The sequence below is a fragment of the Vidua chalybeata genome, chromosome 2 (assembly GCF_026979565.1).
Source record: "Vidua chalybeata isolate OUT-0048 chromosome 2, bVidCha1 merged haplotype, whole genome shotgun sequence".
In the NCBI taxonomy this organism is placed as follows: domain Eukaryota; kingdom Metazoa; phylum Chordata; class Aves; order Passeriformes; family Viduidae; genus Vidua; species Vidua chalybeata.
Window position 1 is genome coordinate 27,694,819 of NC_071531.1, and position 23,574 is coordinate 27,718,392.

Here is a 23,574-nt window from a genome sequence, read left to right on the forward strand (position 1 = left end):
AATCTCAGGCACTGAGTGTAACAGTGGCACAATTAGCTCTGCTCTGGATTTGCCCTGCAGCCATGCTACATCTCTCACATATGCCCAACAATTTTTTTGAGTCAATCTGACACAAAAAATACCACCACGTAGCTTACTAGGGCAGCATGCTGAGCACATACATTAGATGTGACAGGCCACAGAGTATGGGGGCAGCCAGGATGGCCTTCAGTGAGGAGGCTGGCATGGTAGAAGTGTCCTCAGAAGGAGGCCAAGTGACACATTGATTGGTTGACCTCAAAAGCCGCATCCACAGCTGACAAGATGTAGCAGATACATTACTCGCCAAGTGATGGGCTGCATTACTATTCCATGTTTTGCAAAAGAGCATAGAAAATTTCAACAGCACTGGTGAAAATCTGGAGAGGTCATAAACCAAAGACAAGGGGACCTTACAATGTGGATATGGAGGGGGTTAGTAAAAAGAGATGCAACGAGCTTTTGCTGTAACTGGAGATTGTTAGGCTGGAGATGAAAGAAAAGGATTCAAAATATCTGTTGTGACAGGTACTCTGCAAGGAGAGAGAAAAGCCTTTAAACTGGATGCAAGGAAATGTATGGGCCTGTCACAACAAGGACCCACAGAAAATGTATGACCTAGAGGAAGGCTTGACTTTCTCTAAGGAGAATAAGTCTGTCTTTTCCTTCAAGAGAAAAGAGGATGGGTCTGTCTTTGCAGAAAATAAGTAAACCTTCCAAATACATAAACACTGTTGTACAGTTGTACATTGTATGGGAGATAATAAAAGGACTGTAGGTCATAGGAAATTATTTTAAGGTAACAGGTTCTGGTTACCCAATTTAGACATTGTGGCTGTCAGTCTAGACCTTGTCAGTGTCCAAGTCAATGGGTTCAGTCAGCCTGTTCCTGGAGGCAGCAGCCATTTGGCAACCACAGCTGAGTCCATGGGCTTTTGTCAGGCCAAACACTGGAGCTTTCCAGCCCAGACAAAAGACAGCAGCTACCTGCCTCTGGGCAGGGATTTACTGCTTTAAATATATGTTTTTAGGCATCAAACAGCTTCATATGGAGAAGAGCCATGAGCAGTGCCTTACCCAAGGGGACAGCCTGCCCTTCCTGTGCTCCAGAGCCAAAAGTTTCACCTACTGCAACCCCTTGCTCAGCTCTCTCTGGATTTATCTGTGTATGACTTATGGGAATACTGGTGGCACTTCCTCCACTCAGAAGAAGGCACAGGTGCCAGGAAATATCTGAATGGTTGTGCACTGAGATTGTGAGGCAACTGCAAGGCCCACAGTGCCAGAGGCACATATCCAGTCAGTCCATCATATTCCCATTACCCATGGGCAAGCTGGGTTTTTTTCTATATGTAAGGCAAGGGAGTTGGGCCAAACTGAGCTGTTAAGAAAGGGAAGCTTCAATGATGAAGATCTAACCTGACTGTTTTGAATTCCCCTGTGTTTTCTTTTTCACATTTACCCTAGTCTCTCCTCCTTACTTAATGCAGCTATGTGCTTTTTCTCATTAAGCATTTCCTTCATATTTTAGCTGCACCCATTTTCATCTGTGAACATCTTGAAAGGTTATGAAGAATATATGGCGCCCCATCCATCTAACCACTAGATGGATAGAATATGCACCATCCAGAGCCACTTCAAGTAGGGCACATGTACATCATAACATCTTAGAAATCAGAGATCCTGTTTGTATGTTTTGTCCTTCAAGTCACTTTCTCCAGCTATTTATTAAGACAGAAAATAGTATCAGTTACTATACTCTGTGTACCTAAATAGTGGATGGTGTAAACATCCTTTATGTAGCTCATTCTAAACAAGCAATATGGAAACAGGGCATAAAGGGCTTTTTTCATCACGGCTGATACATTATTCCTGGATCTGTATTTGTGCATCTTACACTCATATAACCATGTTTACTTCAGAACTGCACAGTGAAGAAAAGGCTATTTATGAGCAGCAGTGTTTGTTGCCACTAGCATCTTTCAGTATCAGCTATAAGTACTTGTTTTGACATGATCAAGTATTCAACAGTACTACCAAAACCAGACATAAGTAAAATATTCATAACCATCTGAGGGAAGTCTGCCAATCTTTGAACATTTAGTCTGCTATGGGTTCTTGAAATGAACAGAAGGCATCTAGACTTTTTATGCAAAAGCTGCAGTACAGGAAAAAGCTGGCAAAAGATCATTCTTCTTCCACCATGAGCCAGTCAAGTAAGACTACAAAAAGAAAAATAAAAACAGATATGGCCTCCATTTATTGGTATGAATAAACCTCTACTAAACCTTGTAGTCAAACTAAGCAGTGACTGAAATGTCAGTTGTGATGAGCTTTCTCCTCTCCCATCTCTGTGGATTCTGTCCTTGGTCAAAACAAGGAAAAAAGGAGGAAAAAACCAACCACACCTCCAAAGCATGTAAAGCTCCAAATAGCTGTAGGAAACATCTATCTACCAAGTAATTTATTTCTTAGTGTGAGGTACCCCAGATCCAGTACTGTACAGATTAATAACAAGAGGGATTAAATACTTTGTTGTTTAAAATAGGCAGTCCTGGAAAAAGAGGGTTCACTGGCTTAAAAAGTAAATGCTTCCTTTGTTAGTAGTTAGGTAGCTCAGTTCAAAATGAGTGAACACTGAAGAGATGTATTGTCCTGTGGAAATGGAGAGTGAACAGAAACATCTGTTTTGAGTCATCTTAGAATTCAATGGGCCTTGACTCTGCAAAGCATTTACACTTATACATTCAGTGAGAAAACTGAGATTTAAACATGCACATGAACATTTTGCTCAGCTGGAGCCACATAATGAGGTAATAGCAGCAAATACAGAAGGCAGAAGCCATAAAACCACACAAGGGGCCATATAGCTAATTACTTTATGTCACTGTTAAGTGTAGGAATTTAAGTCCACAGGAAGGATATTTTATCAGCTGAAGACTGGTTTTATTGTAAATTTTTGTTATTGAAATAGGAATTAGCTGCCTCAATACCTCAAGGTGAAGTGATACTTTAAATACAAAATTCATGGCTTTGTACATTGCCCTTAAAACATAACTGCTATTGATGCTAAAATCAGCCAAGTTCTATTGTGGACTTAAGGAACACTATAATCCTCTTAGATGCAGGATTTTTTTTTTTCTCTACTGCTAAAGGGCTTTTAGTAGCAATTTGACTATCACAGTGAACACATTCCCATATATTAAACAAGAAGCTCATGGTGTCGCTCTCGTCATTGATAATTCATGTTTTATCCTGACCTTCTTTGTTTATTGTGTATTTTCTAGCATTAGTGTGCATGAGAAGATTAACGGTGTATATGCTCAATATCATTTGGGTTGCATTAACAGTTTGGTTTAGAAAGAGAAGTCCATTAGATACTCTTACAAGGATCATCAAAGTCCAACTCCTGCCCTTGCACAGGGCAGCTCAAATAATCGCACCATATGACTGACAGATTTGTCCAAACAAAGTTTTGGAAATTCAACAAGTCCAAGCGCCAGGTGCTACACATGGATTGGGGAAATTCCAAAAATTACTACAGACTGGGAAAAGTCCTTGAGACCATTCCTGTAGAAAAGGAATTCAGGATTCCAATGGATCAAAATCTGGAGGTAAGCTGGCAATGTGCATTCTAAGCGCAGAAGGCCCAAATACATCCTGGGCTGCATCAAAAGAGGACTGGACAGCAGGTTGGGGGAGGTGACTTTCCTCCTCTACTCTGTCCTCATGAGAGCCCACCTGGAGTGCTGCATCCAGTCCTGGAGTCCCTAAAACAAGGAAGATGTGAACCTGTATTATAACATTCCTACATGTGTTGCTGCTCTGCAACACAACTTGCTATTATGAAGGTGGAAGGTGCTGAGATTGCTTTCGGAAAATCAAGGTAATAATTTAGTTTAACATTCCTCTTCTTGAAAAGTTTGCCAACAAATTATATTTTTAACCAATAATTTAATAACCATCTTCTGGTTTGAGTTAGGGTTTTTGTTATTGTTGTTTTAAAAAACATTTGTGGTGGCTTTGACTGACTGAACAGCCCACCTGACAATAAAGGAAGGGAAAAATGAAAAGAAAATTAAAGCTGACTTTGATGTATTTTGCATTGAAGAATTTCTGAAGCAGGAAGGGAAAATGTCAGACCTTAATTCCTTCTTGGTTTCTGTGTTCTTTTTTCCAGAGACAGCAAAATGTAGTATGTATATATGCAACATCACTAATAAAGTTGAACTGTTCAACAGCAGATCAACTGACAGGTGTAAATTTTTTTCCAGGTTTCTTTCAAGGCTACTTTATGCTAAAAAATAATATCCTACCATCTACCATAGAAAATGGACTGCACACTTTCCTGCACCTAAAGGAAAATTTTTTTTCAATCAATGACAAAAAATAACATTTTGAAATATGTATATACGTGTATTTGTATTTGTGCAAAAAACATATACACACCACACACTATATATCTTACAAATATATATATACACATTATATACACACACACCCACATACATATTTCCATAATTATGTGAATTTTTTTACACCAGAATCATCCAAGTTTGGAGAAGAAAGTTAGGAAAAAGCAAGCTGTGATGCAAGTATTACTCACTACCCTCTTTACCTCATTAATTAAATTAACCACAACCTTTTCTACTCTAAATATCAATGCTTTCTTTGAATCTGGGGCGTGAATTTAAAAAAAAACGTGTCAGGGTAATGTTTTCCCTGAAAATGGAGCTTGGTTATTCCCCTAGGTCCATTTTTGTGGGTATGTAAACTCCCACTCACATTTAATGCTACTTTTCACCAGGCTAGCATATGTGGGTGAGAACTTGAGCTTTGCTTTCCTTTGGATTGGTAGCTGCACTCCTTACAGTGAAATAAGATGATAAAATCTCTCAGGCATCATCAGTCTTTCAGTACCTAACCACAATTACCCTTTCTTCTGGGAAGAGGGTGGAGTTTACTGAGGGATCCCCTTCCACTTTCCTGAAAATTTTTGCTGACATAAAGCAAGGAATTATTAAGGACACATGGGTATGCTTTTGACATGTAGCTATTTATATTTAAATAAGCCTAATAGATGTGCTTTGATCTGCTTGTCAAATCCTATAGACTCTACAAAGAATATAAATACAAAGTGTTTTCAAAGCTCTCATCTAATTGGCATCTTTAAAAATACAGGAATCATGCCAAAATACCCTGAAAATATTCTCCTCCAGATACTTTCCCTCAAATTCTTATGCATTTGCCATGGCACAGGTGTATTCATAAAAAAAAACAAAACAAAACCAACCTGACCTGAAAAGTCTGTAAGTCTTCAATTCTTCTTCTCTTACCAGGACCCTTGATACCATCCTGATTTTAAATCCCAGTCTACAACATAATATCTTTTTTTCAACACAGAATGATAAACTGGACATAGAAATTAATGTATACAGCTAAGTTAGACAAATTAAATTTAATCAGTAAGACTGAAGCTCAGGTATACATACTTTTTTCCCTTGGGAGAGGTGTACTCAGGACCGTGTTGCACCTGAAGAAGTTAAGTGTCTCTAGTCCTCACTCTGATAGGTGAGAGGGTAAGCAAGGCTTAGTGAGTTGCACCGAGCCTGGTGTTCATAACCATTTATTTATCTTCACACACAGAAAAGGAAGACAAGGAAGATAAATTCCTTTTCTGTCGCTTGTGGATTACAGACAGTCCTTTATGAATTATGTAAAATCAGTGGCTACTGGAAATAACCAGGGCATGAAGTACTTTGGCTGATTTTTACATCCCCCTAGAATAAGTTCAGTTAATAAAAACCAAACCAAAAACTACCTAACAACAAAATTCCTTTTTCTTGTTAAAAGTTTCATTCCTGCCCCCACAAAACAGATTTTAAAAAAAGTTCTATTGGAGTTGGGATATTCATAGCATTAGACCAAAATTTGACATTACAAGGTGAAGACAGCATAAGAAAAAGATCAGGATATAGGTAAGGAAAGAACAAATAATTAGACATGGAATAAGTAACATCCTTTCTCTAGCAAATATGTGGCCTTTTCTAGTGATTTGTCCACAAAGGTTTTTCTAGTCTGGTGCTACAGGCTTTGCCTTTTGTGATGCTGCCTTTCCCACTGGCACTTTGCAGCCTTCTGGGAGAACCCTCATACTTCAGTCTGGGAACATCTACTCCGTGTACCCCTCTAACTACCTTGAGGATCACTTCAAAGCAGCATTTTTCAACCTTTTGATGGGAATGAACATACTCTGTCAGAAATGTTCTTTAAAGAGGGGGGTATTATGTTCACTGTGGGCAGCCAGACATTGATTCACTGGAAGCAAGATGTAGGAAACTGCGTGGGAGCGACTCCTCCAAGCCTGCAGCACTCAGAATCATCATGCCTTCAGAAATGTGATATGGATCTATTTGCAGAAATCCAAAAACTCAATTTTTAGGAACCTTTTAAAGGAATTTAAGACATGCCATACACAAAAGTGACAGAAAAAAACCCCAATGTAAATGATGGGAAAGACTTGGAAGGTGTCAGATATAGCATAAGGCAGCTGGTTGGTAGGCAGCAATATGACATGAAAAAAAATGGACTAGAGAAACAAGTCCCAGAGTTCCCAGTCTAAAAGAATTGACCAGAGTTTATCCATGCCCAGTACTCTGACACATGCAAGATCCAGCATTTATATGTTCTGAGCACAGCTTTGTGATATGCAGCATGACGTGTAAAAACACACTGTGACTCCAACATAATACAGAATAGGCAGATAGATACTATTCCTTGCTAGAATTTTGAACAAAACTAACAAAAATAAGATGCTTTCTTGTATAGCTCAAAACATTCTAATTTTCCAAATACTTACAGATGCTCAAATGGATTAGCTTGCTGAGAGACTTCCAATTTCTAGTCCCAGTATCCTCTTTAATGGAAGACTGTGGATCTGTGGAAGCAATGATGCTTGAAAACTTATAAGTTCTAGATACATATGGCTGAGGGAGGGATATATATGCCATTTTTTTTCTTTATTTCGTCTTTACACCAAATTATGGCCTAAAGTGGAGCCATCCTTGTCTTCCCTGCAGAGTCAGCATCATCATTGGAAAATAGAGCAAAGGAGTATAAAAAACCAGATATATGTATGGGGCATCCCAAAGTATAACAAACATGCCATAAAATATTCTCTAAGCGAAAACAAATGCCAAGTGTGACAGTCAGCGAAGTTTTGGGCTATAGCTGTTGTTACATATTCACAAATCTGGCACTCTGAAAGTTTATATTACTTTGTCAGATGCACCTTAAAATAAATAGCAGCTGGTGGAGACATAGGACTGAATTTCTCTGCTTTCCTACTGTCTCATTTTCATGTTGTCATAAACTACTCCAGTGCCGTACATTTCCTGTTACCGTGATGAAGTGGTTTTACTATCTTTGCAAATAAATATTAGGAATTCCATGAATTTTAATGCATTTAAAATCTTACAGCCTGAGGGCTGGAAGGATTCTCAAGAGATTTGGTGTTGTCCATCATTCCCCCTTCCCCCATATGCACTAAATGCAAGACAAATACTCCTCAATCAGCCTGAGATTTATTGTCTAAGAGAAAGATATTTCATATCCCTGAACAACTTTCTCCATGATTTCAGCATTTATATCCTTACAAACCTTTGAGTAACATCTGATCTAGACCTTAATTTCTAGAAAGTGTTTCCTTGTGTCTTTCCATTAGTGTAATGGTACACAACCACAAGTCACAACTGCTTCTCTTTAGTAGCAGTGTTTTTACATTTGAAAACTATTCACATATCTATTCTCAAAATGTGCATATCTTGGTTTAACAAAACCAAGCAGACAGAACAGAGCACAACCAGGGTCAGGTGTTCCACACCTCTGCTCACCTGTCCTACAATAAGATCTATTCTATTTGCAAAGGTATAATGTTCCCAAACCCACACATTGTGTGGGACTCACTATTCAAATTAGATCCTTTAGACTGTACTGATTCCCAGCTTGTGTTTCTTCATCTTGCATGATTTCTTGTTGTGCAAAACCCTGCACTTGCATTGACTGAATTTTAATTATAGGCCAATATCATTAATGAAAGTGCTGAAAGCACTTGACAGATCTCTACAAAATAGGCACCTTAAAGGGAGTCCTCTAGGACAGTATTTACCTAGTTGCTAAGGGCATGTCATGTACAAAGCACTTGAATTGCATCACAGCTAGTTTCCCTTTCACCCTCTACTTGTCAAAATGTGAGTACAGTTGATTCTGGCCAAGTTTTGAGCAACTCATTTTGGCAGTTCTGATTCAGAATATTCAACTACAAAGACTTCAAACCTATTTTAGAGTAGTGAGACGAAGAAAAAACTTTAAAAAACACATTCTGCCTCCTTTTTGGTGTTGCCAAACTATGACTTAATGGGGTGTCCATAGAAAGGAGGTAATTGGAAATGTCCAGGTAGTGGATCATTGAGAAACAAAACTCCTTGACTGATATTTCTGCAGTAAATGGCCAGACTGATGGAGAGAAAATAAAGTTTTTCTCTTATGAATCCTACTAAGGATTAGTAGGCCACCACTAAGCCGGTTAATGCTGAGTAAGTGTTAAAATTGCCATAGCACAGAGCATTCGTCTGAGAAGTGGGGATCTACTGGGTATTTCCTGCTGACTTTGCAACAGGCTATCAATGGTCTTCACTGAAATGAAGTTCACCAAGCTTGCTTAAAGGCAGGTCAGTCATTTTTATAGTCACCATCATCACTTAGGCAATAAGTGGCAGTTTTATAGCACTAATAGCCCAGCTGGCATCCTACTGGCATTTCTAGGAGAAAACCAGGCATTTGTGAAAGTGATGAGCTGTGTTAACTTCACCAGACTTAGACAAATCCCTGTCATTTCTCTGCAGAAAGAGCACAATACAGATAGTGCGGACACAAAATTGTAAAGTATACTGATGCTGAATTGTACTGTTGATAGGGAAGAGAAATAGATTACATATTAAAAATAAAATGTGCAACTTTGCAAAACTTGGTTAGTTGGCAAGCTCCATTTCATTTTTATATGTGAACTGTAACCATGTATAAAGTAAAACACGTCTTCCTGATAGGCATACTTACTTTGGAAGAAAACAGTGAAAATCACCAGTAGCCTATCAGGTTATATTGGCTTTGATACTACAAATTCTTTTAAATCCTGACAGGTCTGAGCCTGTAAAAGAGTATTATTCTAGCAAAGAAATTATTTCAGTACAAAAAAAAACAAAATAACCTCTTAGAAGATGACTGGGATACAAGATACGTTGGGTTTGGAACTTTACTTCTAAATAATATTGTTTTTCCCTGAAATTTGTTCCTCATTTGTTGAAGGGGAGCAGTATAGCAAACACAACTATATTGTTTTTACTCTGCTGCTGTACAAAAGGTAGCATTTTTATACATTATTTCTTCAGGTAGCGCAGATTTCTGGGTTATAGGGGAACACGATGAATAACACAGTACTGATGACAACTGAAAACAATCAATACCAAATTGATTCCAAATTTTGTATTCAAGTAGAATAATCACTGTAACTCTGTAATGGTTCATTTGAGCTACTTGCCATGTATTGTCACATACTCCAAGGGGACAGACAAAGGTGCAGTAGAAGAATGTTATGAATTATGGTGGTTATTCTTTAGCATGTTTTGATTTTATTTTTGGTAGTGATTAGAATCCTGAAAGAGTAAAGTGGCAGTTGAACAAATGGCAAACTGGTCTTCTGCCAGTGAGACCACTGACTGTGTCCAAGAAGGCATCAGTTCATACAGCTGCAGGTTTTTTTCAGGTGCAATCTAAGAGGAATCTAATATAGGGGTTCCATTAGAATGGTTCAGTCAGCAAACATGATCAGGTAGCTATACCTTAATATGTGCTTTAATTTGGAGGAAAACAATTGTTATCAGCAAGCTTCTTCCTGAGACTAACAGGAATGAGAAGGAGAAAAAAGGACAGGAGAGGATGGAAGAGGAGGGAAAATGGTGGAGGGGGGAGGGAAAGGAGGAGCAAAGGAAAGGAAAATGGTAAGGGAAGGGGAAGGAAGGAATTGGTGTGATACTGTCAACTCCTGCTCACTTACAGAGTTGTATTTGGAAATTCAGAGCTCATGTTCTGCTTCTGAAACACTACCTATATACACAGTTTTCTCAGTGGTACTCTCTATGGGCCAGAATGCTTTCCAGCTTGGATCATATTATATTAATCATATTATATTAATCTTGGAATCTGGGATTTCACCTTGAGTGTCTGAAATGTAGTACCATACTTGAAAGATGGTAATATTTGAATGTTGGTTTCTGAAGAGACTTCTCTCATTTTTAATCTCTCCTTGAACACTATTTCTGTTGCTCTGATTGCACTTGTTTGTACCTTTTCTGTTTTTCTTATATTCTTTTCAAATGAATGACCCGTACTCCTTGCAATATTCAAGTTTATACAAATGGTATAAAAACATTGGGGATGTTTCTTTCAATCCTTTTCCTAGCAATTTCTAACATCTTATTTATTTTGATTTTCCTGAATAGAGGAACTCTGCCATGTCTTTGAAGGGTGGTAACCAAGAGCCTTTTATCATATCTGTATGTATATATATGATGTATGATAGAGTTACTTTGCAGAAATAACTGTACCTCAGGTGCTGTTATCACCTGGTATTGCCCACCTCACCCTTGATCTGTGACATTGCTGACAAAGCTACTCACATGCTTTGTTCTCAGCTTTCCTACTTCAGGCAATTGTTGTTGGCCATTGTGCCTTGCTTTCCTAATCAATTTCACTCACTTCCCAGTTGATGACCTCCATGGGTATTTACTGTAATTCTGCTAAAGTAACTAAAGTCTGCTCAGTAACTACTGAGGATGTCACACACTAAGGATGGACATTCTGTACATGGCAAGCAGTCAGATCTGTGTTTCACTTTCTCAATCTGCAAGTTAATTCTACTTCCAATTCTATAATATATCCTTCATTTTGCAAGGAAGAGATTGGCACTAGAACAATTTTTTAATGCTTTAATGCTTTTTTTTTTTTTTTTTTACAGCCAGGAAAAATCTACACAGATATTTTTAATAATTCTCTAAGATTCCTTCTAATTCTAATTTCAATAGGGTCAATGCATCTGGGACAATTAGCGCCCATACTATTCTAGCAATGGTTCCTCTCAAGTCAGTATTTATTAAATAAAGATATTGCACATTCAGCTCACTTGTGAGCAGCACTTTCATTTCTGAGTTTTGGGACTGAAGAATTCTTCGCGGTGCAATGAGTAAGTAGGGATAGATATAGTTAGAGCCAGTATAAAACCTGTCCGGTGTGAATTTAATGATCTCAGAGATCGTGTAGTCATATAAAATTCCACCACTCTTCTGGAAAGGCTGAAACTAATCGAGCAATACCTGTACCTACCTAAGGAAAGGTCAAAGTAAAAGGAAGAATGAGTTAACAAGATGATTCAGCAGGCTGGAATTGTATTACTTTTAACTTGACATTTAGACTGAATTAACATCCTGAACTTACTCTGCAAGCAATGGAGACCAAAGCAAATCCATTTAATTATATATTGAGAAAATCCAAAATGTTTCAGGCTGACATGACTAAGCACCTACTGAGCCTTGACCATCCTGGAGCACAGAAGCGTAAGCAGGGCAGAAGAGCATTTACACTGCTGAATAGTGAAAGAAAACACACAAAAAGAAAATTCTCCCAGCAGTAGCATGCAATTAAGAAAAGGCCAAAACCAGACTACCAACCACAGTTACAAATGTTCTTCAGAAAGATTAAAGATTGATGCAGAAAGGCCAGGTTGCGGCAATGTGAAAGTAAATTGTTTCAACTTGACATTTTAACTGAACTAATATCCTGAAGTTGCTCAGGAAGTGAGAAAGAAAAGCATCAGGTAAGGCCTTCAAGGACTTTTATTGAGCTCTTGCACGCCATAACAATAGAGAAAGTAGAAAAAAAATATTCAAGGTGTATTTGTTAAATGAACTTTCCCAGAGATAGGTGTTTTTAAATGCCCAGCTCCATGTTGAGGGCATCAGAGGAGAGCAGAGTACTACTGATATTTAACCAGGGATAGATGCAACCAGGAACTAGTGGCAATATTAATTCTATTTTCTGTGCAAGGCAATAGCTTGTATGCAGTGTTTTACAGACATATAACCAAATTTTTGAGTATGTTTAATGGGAATAAAAAAATGTGTATACTTCAGTGTGATCCAGGTACAGAAATTTCCATTCTGTATGGGAGTGTTTGCTCGATTTTTGTTTGTCTGGTTATTTTTAATTTAGTCTCAGAATATTTATTAATTTCCTCCTTTTTAATTTCTGTGCAGGTCAGTTTTATTCAAACTTAGTTTATATTTAATCTTTAATAGGACAGATATAAGTAGCAAGATTTCAGGTAAATGGAAATCTATCTTGCCATGTTTGAGGCAATTTCAAGTGAAGTGTTATATTACCAGATAAAATTAATATTACAGCCTTCTGAAACTGCAATGTTGTGCTTCTTCTGCCATGTAAGTGACCAGAAACTAAACAAATATTACTGAGATTCCCCTTAGAAAATACCTTACATGCATTTTGTTACCTTGGAAGCTTTTTAGTTGACAGGTCTCCCATTTAAATTCAGGTTACCACTCCCAAGTACAGGAGAAGGTCTGGAATATACCCTAAGGCAACTGTAGCACCTATTCATCTGTGATTAATTAAGGTGCTTAGCAGATGTCAGCTGTACTACTAAAAGTCAAATAATCACCCATTCATTGTAAACCCAGGTGACTCCACCTCAAACCAGAGACCATTATTTGTTGTTTTAAGATGCATGTGGTGTAGACATTTCAAAAGAAGAACCATGGAAAAAAAGGATGCTTAGTTAACAGGGAAGTGAAGTCTCAGGACCCTAAACATTAAAAATTAAGAGTGAATGTTCACTCTCCTTAGTTTTATACCTTGAAATAACAAGGGAAGAATGAATAAAGAGCACAAAGGGGACAGTGGTTAACTTACAATGAAAACTGTATGAAATAGAAAAGTTGGAGAGCCAAGAGATCAAAAATAACTTGAGAAGTAGAGTAAAACACCTTATGCATATTTCTCTGAAGGAAACATTGGCTAATTAAGACCTTATCTTTTTCTTTCCTATCCTTTACCTGTGCACAGGGAGATTGATTTACTGCATAAGGATTCCTGAGCTTTTTAATATGAAGATCTTTATAATTAAGCAGCTGAAGAGTTCATCTAACAACTGCATTACCAATAAAGTAAAATTCAAATGAAACATCTACCTAATAAGTAGAAATGTAAAACTGTCTGCATGATGTTATAGATGGGTATCATTTCTCCTGGGCAGGTTTGGACAAACTCTCCTTCAGTAAAAGAAAATCCCCATAAAGCAAGTATCAGGGGCAAACGGGAAAGTGCCTGAACTGTACCTCTTTTCTTCCAGCAGGAGCAGAAGTTTTGAAAAGCTATATGTTAGTATTTAATTTTTAAAAGCCTCAGAAGCCTCTACTCTACATAGTTCACAAGGGTGGGTTTCACTCTGCTGGAAGCTGCTCTCCCATCAGGAAAGCATCTGCCCAGGAGCAGCCACCTGGCCCCCACAAACTGCGCCAATTCTCTGCTGTGGCCAAGGCAGTGGCCTTGGTCTGCAGACACACCTTCAGAAGTGTTTCTCTGGGGGACAATGCCACATTGCTGCTACATGTCGGACAATTAATTTTCCTCCAAGTCTTCGGTCAGGGAGTTTGCCTGAGGTCACAAGTTAGTCTCTGAAGTGGAGCTAAACTACAGAAGAATAAGTGTAGCTAAGTTCTCGCATGCTGAAATGTGAGTACAAAACTCTGCATGTTTTACAGTGCAAAACACCCTTCTGTACATTTAACCTTTCTAGTTTTATAAGTGGTGAGCAAAACAGAAAAAAACCAACCAAAAAAACCCCACCAAACAAACAAACAAAAAAAAAAGCTCATGCTTTTTCTTATCAGGAAAAAGCTTTACTATATCATACCCTGAACTGTTGAACTGAGTTGTTATGAGTGCTTGGTATTGATATACATCATTTACTATAAACTGAAAGACTCATGAAACCACAGGCTGTTTTCTGTGGACATGATGCATCCGGAGATTAATGGATCAGGTCTTAAATTTCTATTAGCTTGTTATTAAAGATTATGACAGACTTATTTTCTCCCTGGTTTATCTAAAGTATGAAAAGTGGCAAACATAATGAATTCCTATTTTCTGACCAGCCATTAATTTGATTTACAATGAATTTGTACAGTGCCTGATTTACACTAAAGTTTTATCACTGCTTCTCTGCAAAACACAGACAATTAACTAAGAATTTATACTTCTGCAAGGACAGGGGAAAGAAGATAATCATCTTTTCTCATATCTGTTTCCCTTCCAGAATGATCAGACCTCAAAGACAAATCTGATGACATGCTATAACATTCGGTCAACACTTTTTAATCAGAAATACTGAGAACAACCCTGAGTGAATATACGTGTCACTTGTGAGCTAGAGGTGTCTGTGCAAGCACAGCTGTTGATGTCCTTAAAGACTTTGAAAGGTATTTTATGTAGGATTGATTCACTGTATCTTAACTCTCCTAAAAACTGAGATGGTGGACTTATAAGTCTTGCAGCTATACGTGAAGAAAATAAAATGTGAGCTTTCTCCTTTATTTTTCAAGATTTGACATTTTTCTCCACTCTTACAGAAAACACTGAACTTTATTTCCTTGAGACAGAATCCTTTAATAAAAACTGGTATAAATGTAGTGCACAAAACTGAAATATTTTTTACGGTTGAAAGCAGAAAACCCCAAAACTTAATATATTTACAGTGTTTTCATGATAGCTACCTAATATTCACTTCAACTCCTGGGAAAACCCTGATAGTTATGAAAGAGTACAAGACTAAGTAACCGCTTTACAAATTAAGCATGCTAGTAAATCTTCTTCCTAGCTAATGAAATGAACACTTTATTCAAACAGGTTTTCTGTTAAAATGAAATGAAAAAAAAAATCAGCTAACAGGAATAATCAGCACTTGCTTCACTGAAATATTCTTGAACAAAAATGTAAAAGTATGAATGTCAGAAGTTAGTATAAGAATGCTACAGATTTTGCTTGAAAAGTTATGCTATGTTTGTACTTTATGTTATGACCTGGCATTAAATAACAATGACATAATGGCATAATAATTTAACTATTACAGCCTTTTTTTTTAATAATTGAAAACAGGTACCATAAAAAAATAATAATTATTGATACACCATATCTTCTTTTCAAGGTCAAACTATTTCCTTGTTTTGCTATAATTTGCTTCTTTTAATGCTACTCATCTTATGTACCAGCAGCTGAAAAAGAGTTGCTGGTTTTGAGAATAATCTCCTTGACATGATTTTCTTTCTCTACTGAGTACAGAAAGAACACAGAGTAAAAAAATAGGCTATATAGAATCTTAAAATGCCTTGAATTCTCACAGGTAATTTCTCAAAATTTCTTCTCAGCACAATAAAAATAGTAGTATCAGCTTTGCAATGCCTTGGAAAATCAGTGTATATTCATAGCATCTTCAAACCATCAAAGGAAAAAATGTATGGAAATTACTAATGGAAGGAAGGAAGGAGGAGATCATTCTATGTAAAGAATGGTGTGAGGGTAAAGGATAAAAGAAGCAATGGGACTCATGAGTAGTGAAGATGAGAGTGCTTACAGAAATTATGAAAAAAATTTAAACAGAAAGAGTTTATATGCAAGGATTTCTTATGTATGTAATACAGATTGCAATCTCAGTCTAAATAAATTATATATTCAACAGAATTTAATAACTTATTAAGAAACCGTGAAACACAGCTTTTTTTTCCCAAGTATTCCATGACTTTTTTATTCCAGATATCAGCTCACCTACAGAATTCTAATAATTTTTATCATGTTTAGAAGCCAAGAAGTCTTGAAAATAATCAGAACTTCAAAGAACTGATCACTGATCACAGATATATACTATATGCAGTCTAATGTCTTTCAGTGCTCCTCTACTTTGAAACAACAAAAAGCAGTCAGCTTTTCTACTGGAGATATGATCTAGACATTCTGAAAACAATACAGTGTTACACAGGAATGTAAATTGCTCTCTTAAAGCCCATTAAAATACCATAATATTGCTCTCTTAAAGCCCATTCAAATACCATAGAATCAAACAATAAAAAAACAGTGTCTGTTATCACAAAATATTCCTGTTATCACAGAATCCAAAAAATGGTCTGTTGCCAGCTTTGCATTCTGGCTGTAAAGTGGCTCGCACATTTGGCAAAGGTCAAACAACTGCCTCGTAAGCAGATGTTGAAAATTTACTGTTAGGTGCTTGATGAATGCTGTACAGAAATTTGGAAATATTTATTTTTATTATTTTTTTATTATAGACTATATTACAGCAGTTGATAGTCCAGCCAATGCCTTCTATTACATTTTGTAAGTTTATTAAAATTCTCACAAACTGAGACTTCTATTTTAATAAGCTCCCTTTTCTTCATGATGATGTGAGAGAAAACATCAATTAATTCATTTGCAAGCTAAATCTCTTTTTGATTTGAATGAGATGTAATTATATTTATGGCAAGGTTTAAAAATGAAAGGCAAAACTATTTATCCTTTTTTCTTCTATGCCCCCAGAAGCTAGGAGGGAAAGGGTACATGAAGATCTAAAGGAAAGAAATAAAATTTATGAATATATGGTAAAAAATAACAAGATATAGCTGTCTAATGAGTTTAGTTGTGTGTTTAGGCTTAGATGCAGGAAGGGTCAAACATATTTGAAATTAAGTAAAATCCTGAATGTACTTAATCACACTTGAAAGGGACCATCTACAGGAACCATACAACCAGGTCTACATCATCTTCACCTGAACTACTTCTCTTAGGACTTTTTTTTTTTTAATTAAACAACTAGAAAAAACTTGAATTTTACTTCTATGGCTACAAACCTGGTTTTATTTAGGGTTCAAAGATGTTAAGATTTAAATGTGCCTAATTGCTTTATCAGTTTTCTCAAAATAAACATAACTTCAGTGCCATCAAATAATGAACCCTCAGAAAATCAAGTTTCTCTATAAATAGGCATATGAAGCACATGAAGGAAGGATGGAACAATAATTATGTTCCCATCCTATTCTTTGTATTATGTGAAAATTTTTTCAGGTTAAATCACTAGGCATTATTCCCCAATGTGCTCTCTTCTTCCAAAAGAGATGGAAAACTGGAAATGTTCACAGGCATGGTCCTTCCACTTTTTTGTCCTTTCCTGACCACTTTAATGAATACAATAAATGCTTTTACAGATATTGTTCAACTGTTCCAAATAGTACAGATATAAAACAAGATTAAGGAATCAGAAATGATAAAAAATTACCTCTCTTCATCCCTTTTTCTCTTAGACTTCCTGTGTTAGCACAGGAGATTTCAAAACCACCACTGTTGTGTATACCCAAAACTTTAAAAAATGATCTGGAGTCAAAAATCTCACCATACAGATTCAAAAATTAGTTTCCTTGAGTATATAACCAAGTGATAATTTCACTCTAGGGCATTACTTCTTACATAAGAAATGGAAGCACTTTTTATCCACTAAATTTGGTACTTTGAAATCTGGAAGAGGAGTAAGAAAGAGGAATAGACAGCTCTCTACTGTGTAACTGTGACTTTCCCAGCTCCCCAGTAAGATGACAAGACTCATAAATGTCAGGAGATGGACCATAAAAGGTTATCTGGGTCTCCTATGATATCTGGAAGTCAGAAATCATGTGGCACTTTTCAAAAGAAACAAAAAAAAGTGCTGTAAAGGGAAATAGTTGGGTAATTCCACTACCTGGACTCACATTTTGGTCACTAGTTAAAAATAGAATTTTTTGAGGAATTAAGCAAGAACAGGTGCATCACAGGATAGAGGACCAGACATACTGGTAAGGCCAACTTCTGCCTCATATAGTCTTTAAATTTTCCCTAAATATTTTTTCTGTTTTCTTTCTCTTGTTTTTCAAAGACGAACTCAAAGTAGAACTGGAATAATGACAGGAAAAATAAACAAAACAATAACCTTCACACTATTGGACTATCAGGTCGCATTGTAAGTCCATCTACTCCAGAACCCCATAAAATATTGGCCCTTTGCCCACTTCAACACACAGTCTCTTGCAGAGTAAGAATTGCATGTTTAAGTCTTTGTGCTCTGCTTACAGTCCTTTTTATTGTTTTCTATGTCCTAGCTACTTTTCATGAAAAGTTGCTAAGCTTTGTTCAGGCATGACTTTCAATGGAAGAAAATTGACAATGAAATGAGAGTCTTTTATAAAACCAAACTGAAAACTTTTCTTGAAACATCCTTCTGGGACTCTTCTTGTCCTTGGGCAGGATTTTTGCATGTAAGTAGGAGATAATGTGGGCTGAAAAGATCTCTTTTTAAAAGTTTTCCTAATTTTCATTAGGCTGGTTCACATGAGTTCTCTGGGCCCCTCAGTGGAGGATTTTAATCACATCGTGTCTTTTGTGCTACAGTGATCACAATGCTAATCTCTGTAATTCCACATTTGGGAGCCCACTTTTCAAAGTGTAAACAACTGACACTGACTTCAGAAAGAACATTTTTCCAGAGGGAATGAAAGAGTAGAGTCACAGAGATGCATCATAAGCCAAAAACTCAAAAAAATATTCCCATGATTGTGTAAGGAAAAATAAACCATCTTTAATTTCCTTCTCTTGTGCTGTAGAATGTGCATGAATAAAACACATGTGAATAAATTTTGTGAGGGAGAAAACTTTGCCCCTTTGATCAGATTCAACCATCCAGATAAAGCCAGTCTGGAAAAAAAACCCCATAACTTTAAAGAAAAATGTAATACCTAAGGATCTTCAAGCGTGATAAATGGCAAGAGCTCTGAGATAGTGGTGGAGTGTGTTTTAATGCTGTTTAATGGCATTTGTTATTAACACCATTTATACAAGGATGTTATTGACTTCTAATTCCTTGAAAAGATGATCTTTCATAAAACCTGTATTAACGAAATCCTTTATACAATTACACAGGTTGCATCTGACTTCATGGGATCTATTAATGCTTCAAGTGACAATATGCTACAGCATCTGACTAAATTTAGGAAGAAAAAGAGAAAGGCAGACCTATAATCATTGTCCACACAAAGAAAAAATGAAGGCACCATGACAATTCTTGCATTACTATCCCACATATCTTAAGATATTTCTTCCACCTCAATAAATTTACACTGTACTATTAATAATGACATAACTCCTGATTTCTGGGTGTAATACCATTATTGCTTCAATGCTCTAACATAGAAAATGTCTATAGAGGTGGCAAAATTATGAAATGCAGTCAGAAAATGTAGCAAGGAGCTGAATTTGGAATAATGCACTTACAATGTTTGTCATGCTCCCATATTTCTTCAAATACATACCACAGTCCTTGTGGTATTAACAGAAGGACTTTAATGTACAAGGCCAGAAAATGGCAAGATAATTAATTTTTTTTTGTCCACACCAGAAAGTTACAGAATTACAATGACTGTAACTTTCTCAACCTTTTTAAAATTATCCTACCTACTCTTTGTACTTTTATATAAGGACTACTATATGTTCATCTGCATATTGCTCATCTCTTCCTCTAGTTTGAAACATGACATACTAGACATTTCATGAACTATCCCATTTATTACAGAGCAGTTAAAGGACCTCAGACCAAAAGGAAAGAAGCCTGTACTTCAGTGACTGTGTCATGGTATGTTCATTAGAATTTTTATATATGTCACAAAAAAAATATGAAATGCAAGGTTTTAGGATTATGGTGGTGAAAATAGCTCTTGGTACATCACAGAAAGCTAAGGACTGGTAAGTTTTTTGATTTAGATTTTCTTTGGTGAATATAACTTATCAAGAAAATCTTTTATAAGCACTAAGAAAACATTAGACATTTTGTGTAAAAGTTTAGGGTTTAGCTATTCAAGACTTCACAAATACTCAGGCAGCTCTTAGGAGCTCTAGTCATAACAACTTTAAAGATATGGTCTAATCCTCACTGAAGTGCCTTACATTTAACAAGTATTAGTCCCTAAGACCTGGCCCTCCAACAGGTTATGCAAGATCAGGTTCAATTTTCTTTCACTTCCTCCATTTACAAAATTTCTCAGAATTGTCTTACCTCAGCACCCCACAGGCTTGCAGATCACTCTGGAAGGCATGAGAAGAATGGTGGAGAGAGAATTGTGGAAAATGCTCTTCCTTCCCCCTTTTTTTTTTTTTTTTTTTTCCTCTGGACAGTTGATTCATCAATCAACCTAATCTTCCACCCAGTATACCCAGTCTTCATGACCAAATACAAAATGGCTATAGAGTACACATATAATTTCTATAATACTTTGTTCCCTCAGAATGTTTGTCACAATTTGTTGAGACCAATTAGGCAGATCAGTGAGATTATGAATGCCTTTGATATAACTGAATTTATATTAAAAAAAAGTGAAGAGAAAAACACAAGTCTACATTTAGCATGAGGCTAAGTATGTGCTACAGAAGCTTCATCCATACAAGTAACTGTATATTGTGGATGAAGACTGTTGTCAGCAAGGGCAGTGAGGGCTGAAGGAAAGAGAAGCCAAAATTTTAAGAAACATGTATCTTCTGCATGTTTTTAGTACCACATATTCCAAGATCCTGCTTCTTACTTTGAGGTGATGGGAAAAGAAACTGTTGTCCAGAGGTCAGATATGGACTGATACTTCACTTGAATGGTTCACAATCACAGGATTTTTTTTTCCATATTAATATTACACAACTTTTAAGAAGAATACTAATGTGTGATTCATAAAAGGGATTTTACTGGCCCACTCAGTACTCAAAGAGGGAAAGATTTCCCATTTGGGCTTTAACTCTTCTCAAAGTTTTGACAAATTGTGTAAAACAATCAAACTTAATTCCTTATGACTAATCAAAGCAAACTACATTCACTTTAATTCTGTAGGAGAGCCTCAATTCAGGGATTTACTGCTTTTTTTCCTTTTAACACCCTTGGTTAATTCATCTGAACATTTTAGAGAATTGCTTTATAGAGAACACCTATACATTAATTCCTCTCTCATCATTCATCATTAAACCATTTCATTACTGTCCCAGGAGTATTCAAACTTCACAGTACCACACCCTTTTCAGGGTCTCTTGTTTCATTTTGGAATATCTGCAATGCACCTTAAACCACCGAGAGAAGTATCATTGTAGTAGGAGGAGCAGTAGTAATAGTAGTAGTGGTAATGGTGGTTGTAGTTAGAAGGAAAATTTAAATGCGGCCTAGAATTACAAGGAGAAGCTGATCCTTGGGATAACTCAAAAAATCACAGTTGAATTACATTACTATAGAGTTAAGATTCCAGAGATTAAGGAGCAGAAATTATTAAATGTTATTCTCCAAAACCAGGAAGAAGTATTTGCATGGATGTCTAATTCATAAACAGGTAAACATGTATTTTTACTTCATCACAAATGCAAACTTCACTCTGATATGCTGGTTTTCCCATATACTGTTTTCCACAGTATTACCAACCACAAAATCCATATCTGTATGATGTTATCTCTTTGTTTTGACTGGGAGCTTCAGGAGAATTAAGATTGTTGAAAACCTCATGCTCCTTCCTTGAGGATTTCTGTGGTCTTTCCAATTTCATTTTGGCTTGCTGATTTTCTCTCTACCATCAAAACTTCCAAATTTGATGAAATAGAAATGCAGAACATGCCTGAGAGCAGTCTGCACTATGAGAGCAGGCAGCTGCTTACCTGTTTGACAGCGTACAGGAGGCGCCCGTAGCAGTACATCATGACCATCACGGGGACAACCAAGCAGAAGATGAAGAGACAGACGATGTAGGACGTGGACTCAGCTGACTCTGAGGACCAGCGTACTGAACAGCTTGTGCCTGCGCCTTCTACCGCATAACTGCTCCAACCAAGCAGAGGTGGCACGGTCCAGACCAAGGAATAAATCCAAGAACCACCAACTGCCAGCAGAGCCTTGCGGAAATCATCGCTGCGCTTGTGGCACAGGGTGAGAGTGCTGTAGCGCTCGTAGGACAGCACAGCCAGGGAGATCAGGGACACAACGCCTGCAATAAACCAAGCAATAAAAATGCTTACTTCCATTATTTTGCATGTATTCCAAATCCCAAGTAGGCAGATGATTTTTGGTTATCATTTGAAGCAACAGTGAAAACTATTTCCATTATTCTCTATGCATTAATCCTCACTGCTCCTGGTTGTTCTGTTCATCTTGTCAAATTTTGTTTAACTCAGATTTCTCTTACATTGGAAGATTTTTATACTTGACAGATATTCATCTTCTAGTCAGGTTTTCAGCTTTATCTGTTTTAGTATTACTCAGGGGAAATCCATTTTCTATATGAGCTAATAAAATGGTGAAAGATTCCCTTAATAAGAACTACTCAATTTTTAAAATCCATGAGCATTTTCAAATAGCGTATTGACTTTTACAGGCAAAAAAAAAAAAAAAAAAGAAAAAAAAGGCACCATATATTCAAGACAGGGAGCCCCAAAGTGAAAGAAGCTTTTGCTTCTTTTGCTCTCCCCATCAGTTAGATGAACCTTCAGTTCTGACCACTCATATATGAAAAAAGCATACAATCACATCATGACTGGGATATGGTAAATTACAACTTTATTTACATGTATATTACACAATCAGGTTTAAACGTGATTTTGGTTCATATTAAGCCCTAGGTCATATACCTATGGGTCATAAACCCATTACATCTTGCAGAGGAAGGCTTTAAAATTTGGGTCGTAGGATATTTCCATTCCCTTTTTCAAGGTTTGGGACCCAACCCCCTCTTCAAAACTGTATCGTTTTCCATGGTAGGTTGTTAGTCACAACTCAATGGAGAGGGTTTTGTTATTTCCTATGGCTTTGTTCTCCTTGCAGCTTCCTTGAAATTCTTGGTGACACAACACTGGATACAACTTCCAGGATTTATGACAGAAGGAACTTGTTTGAAGAGCTTTAAAACAATATTTTCCAATGCTTTCCAGTCCCCTTCCTTTGGGTCCTGTAAGAAAAACCTGAATAGATCAATGTCAGTCCAGCTCTTTCCGTGAGTTTTTTCTTAATCTTTGCTATTAGCAACAGCCAACTACACAGTAGCACTGAGATACATAGCCTGCTAAAATTCTCTGCTTTTGAGTGGTACCTACTCCCAGCAAATGGGTTAAAAGAAAAGGTGTTCTTCAGGGGAATCCATAGCTGTAATCCTTTTTCTACATTTAACTGTCAGCTTCTCCTATAGCTCCTTCCCAGGCATGGAATAGAGGTGAGTCAGAGACTTCCCTTGGGAATAGCACTACTCTATCCTTTACCTGGGAAAAAAACCCACACACAGACCCACACAGGGCACAGTGGGATATTCTCCCCAGGCACAGAATTTTGCTCCACTTTTCCTTACAATTCAG

The 23,574-nt window shown here is 36.9% G+C and overlaps 1 protein-coding gene across 1 annotated transcript in view; it reads right to left on the reverse strand.

Annotated features, from left to right (window-relative positions):
* LOC128784711 (pinopsin-like) overlaps window positions 1-23,574 on the reverse strand; it is a 73,964-nt gene that overhangs the window by 25,282 nt on the left and 25,108 nt on the right. Inside the window, exon 2 of the mRNA XM_053936546.1 lies at window positions 21,892-22,217. Coding sequence (XP_053792521.1) covers window positions 21,892-22,217 — 326 coding nt within the window. The remainder of the gene's footprint in view (window positions 1-21,891; window positions 22,218-23,574) is intronic.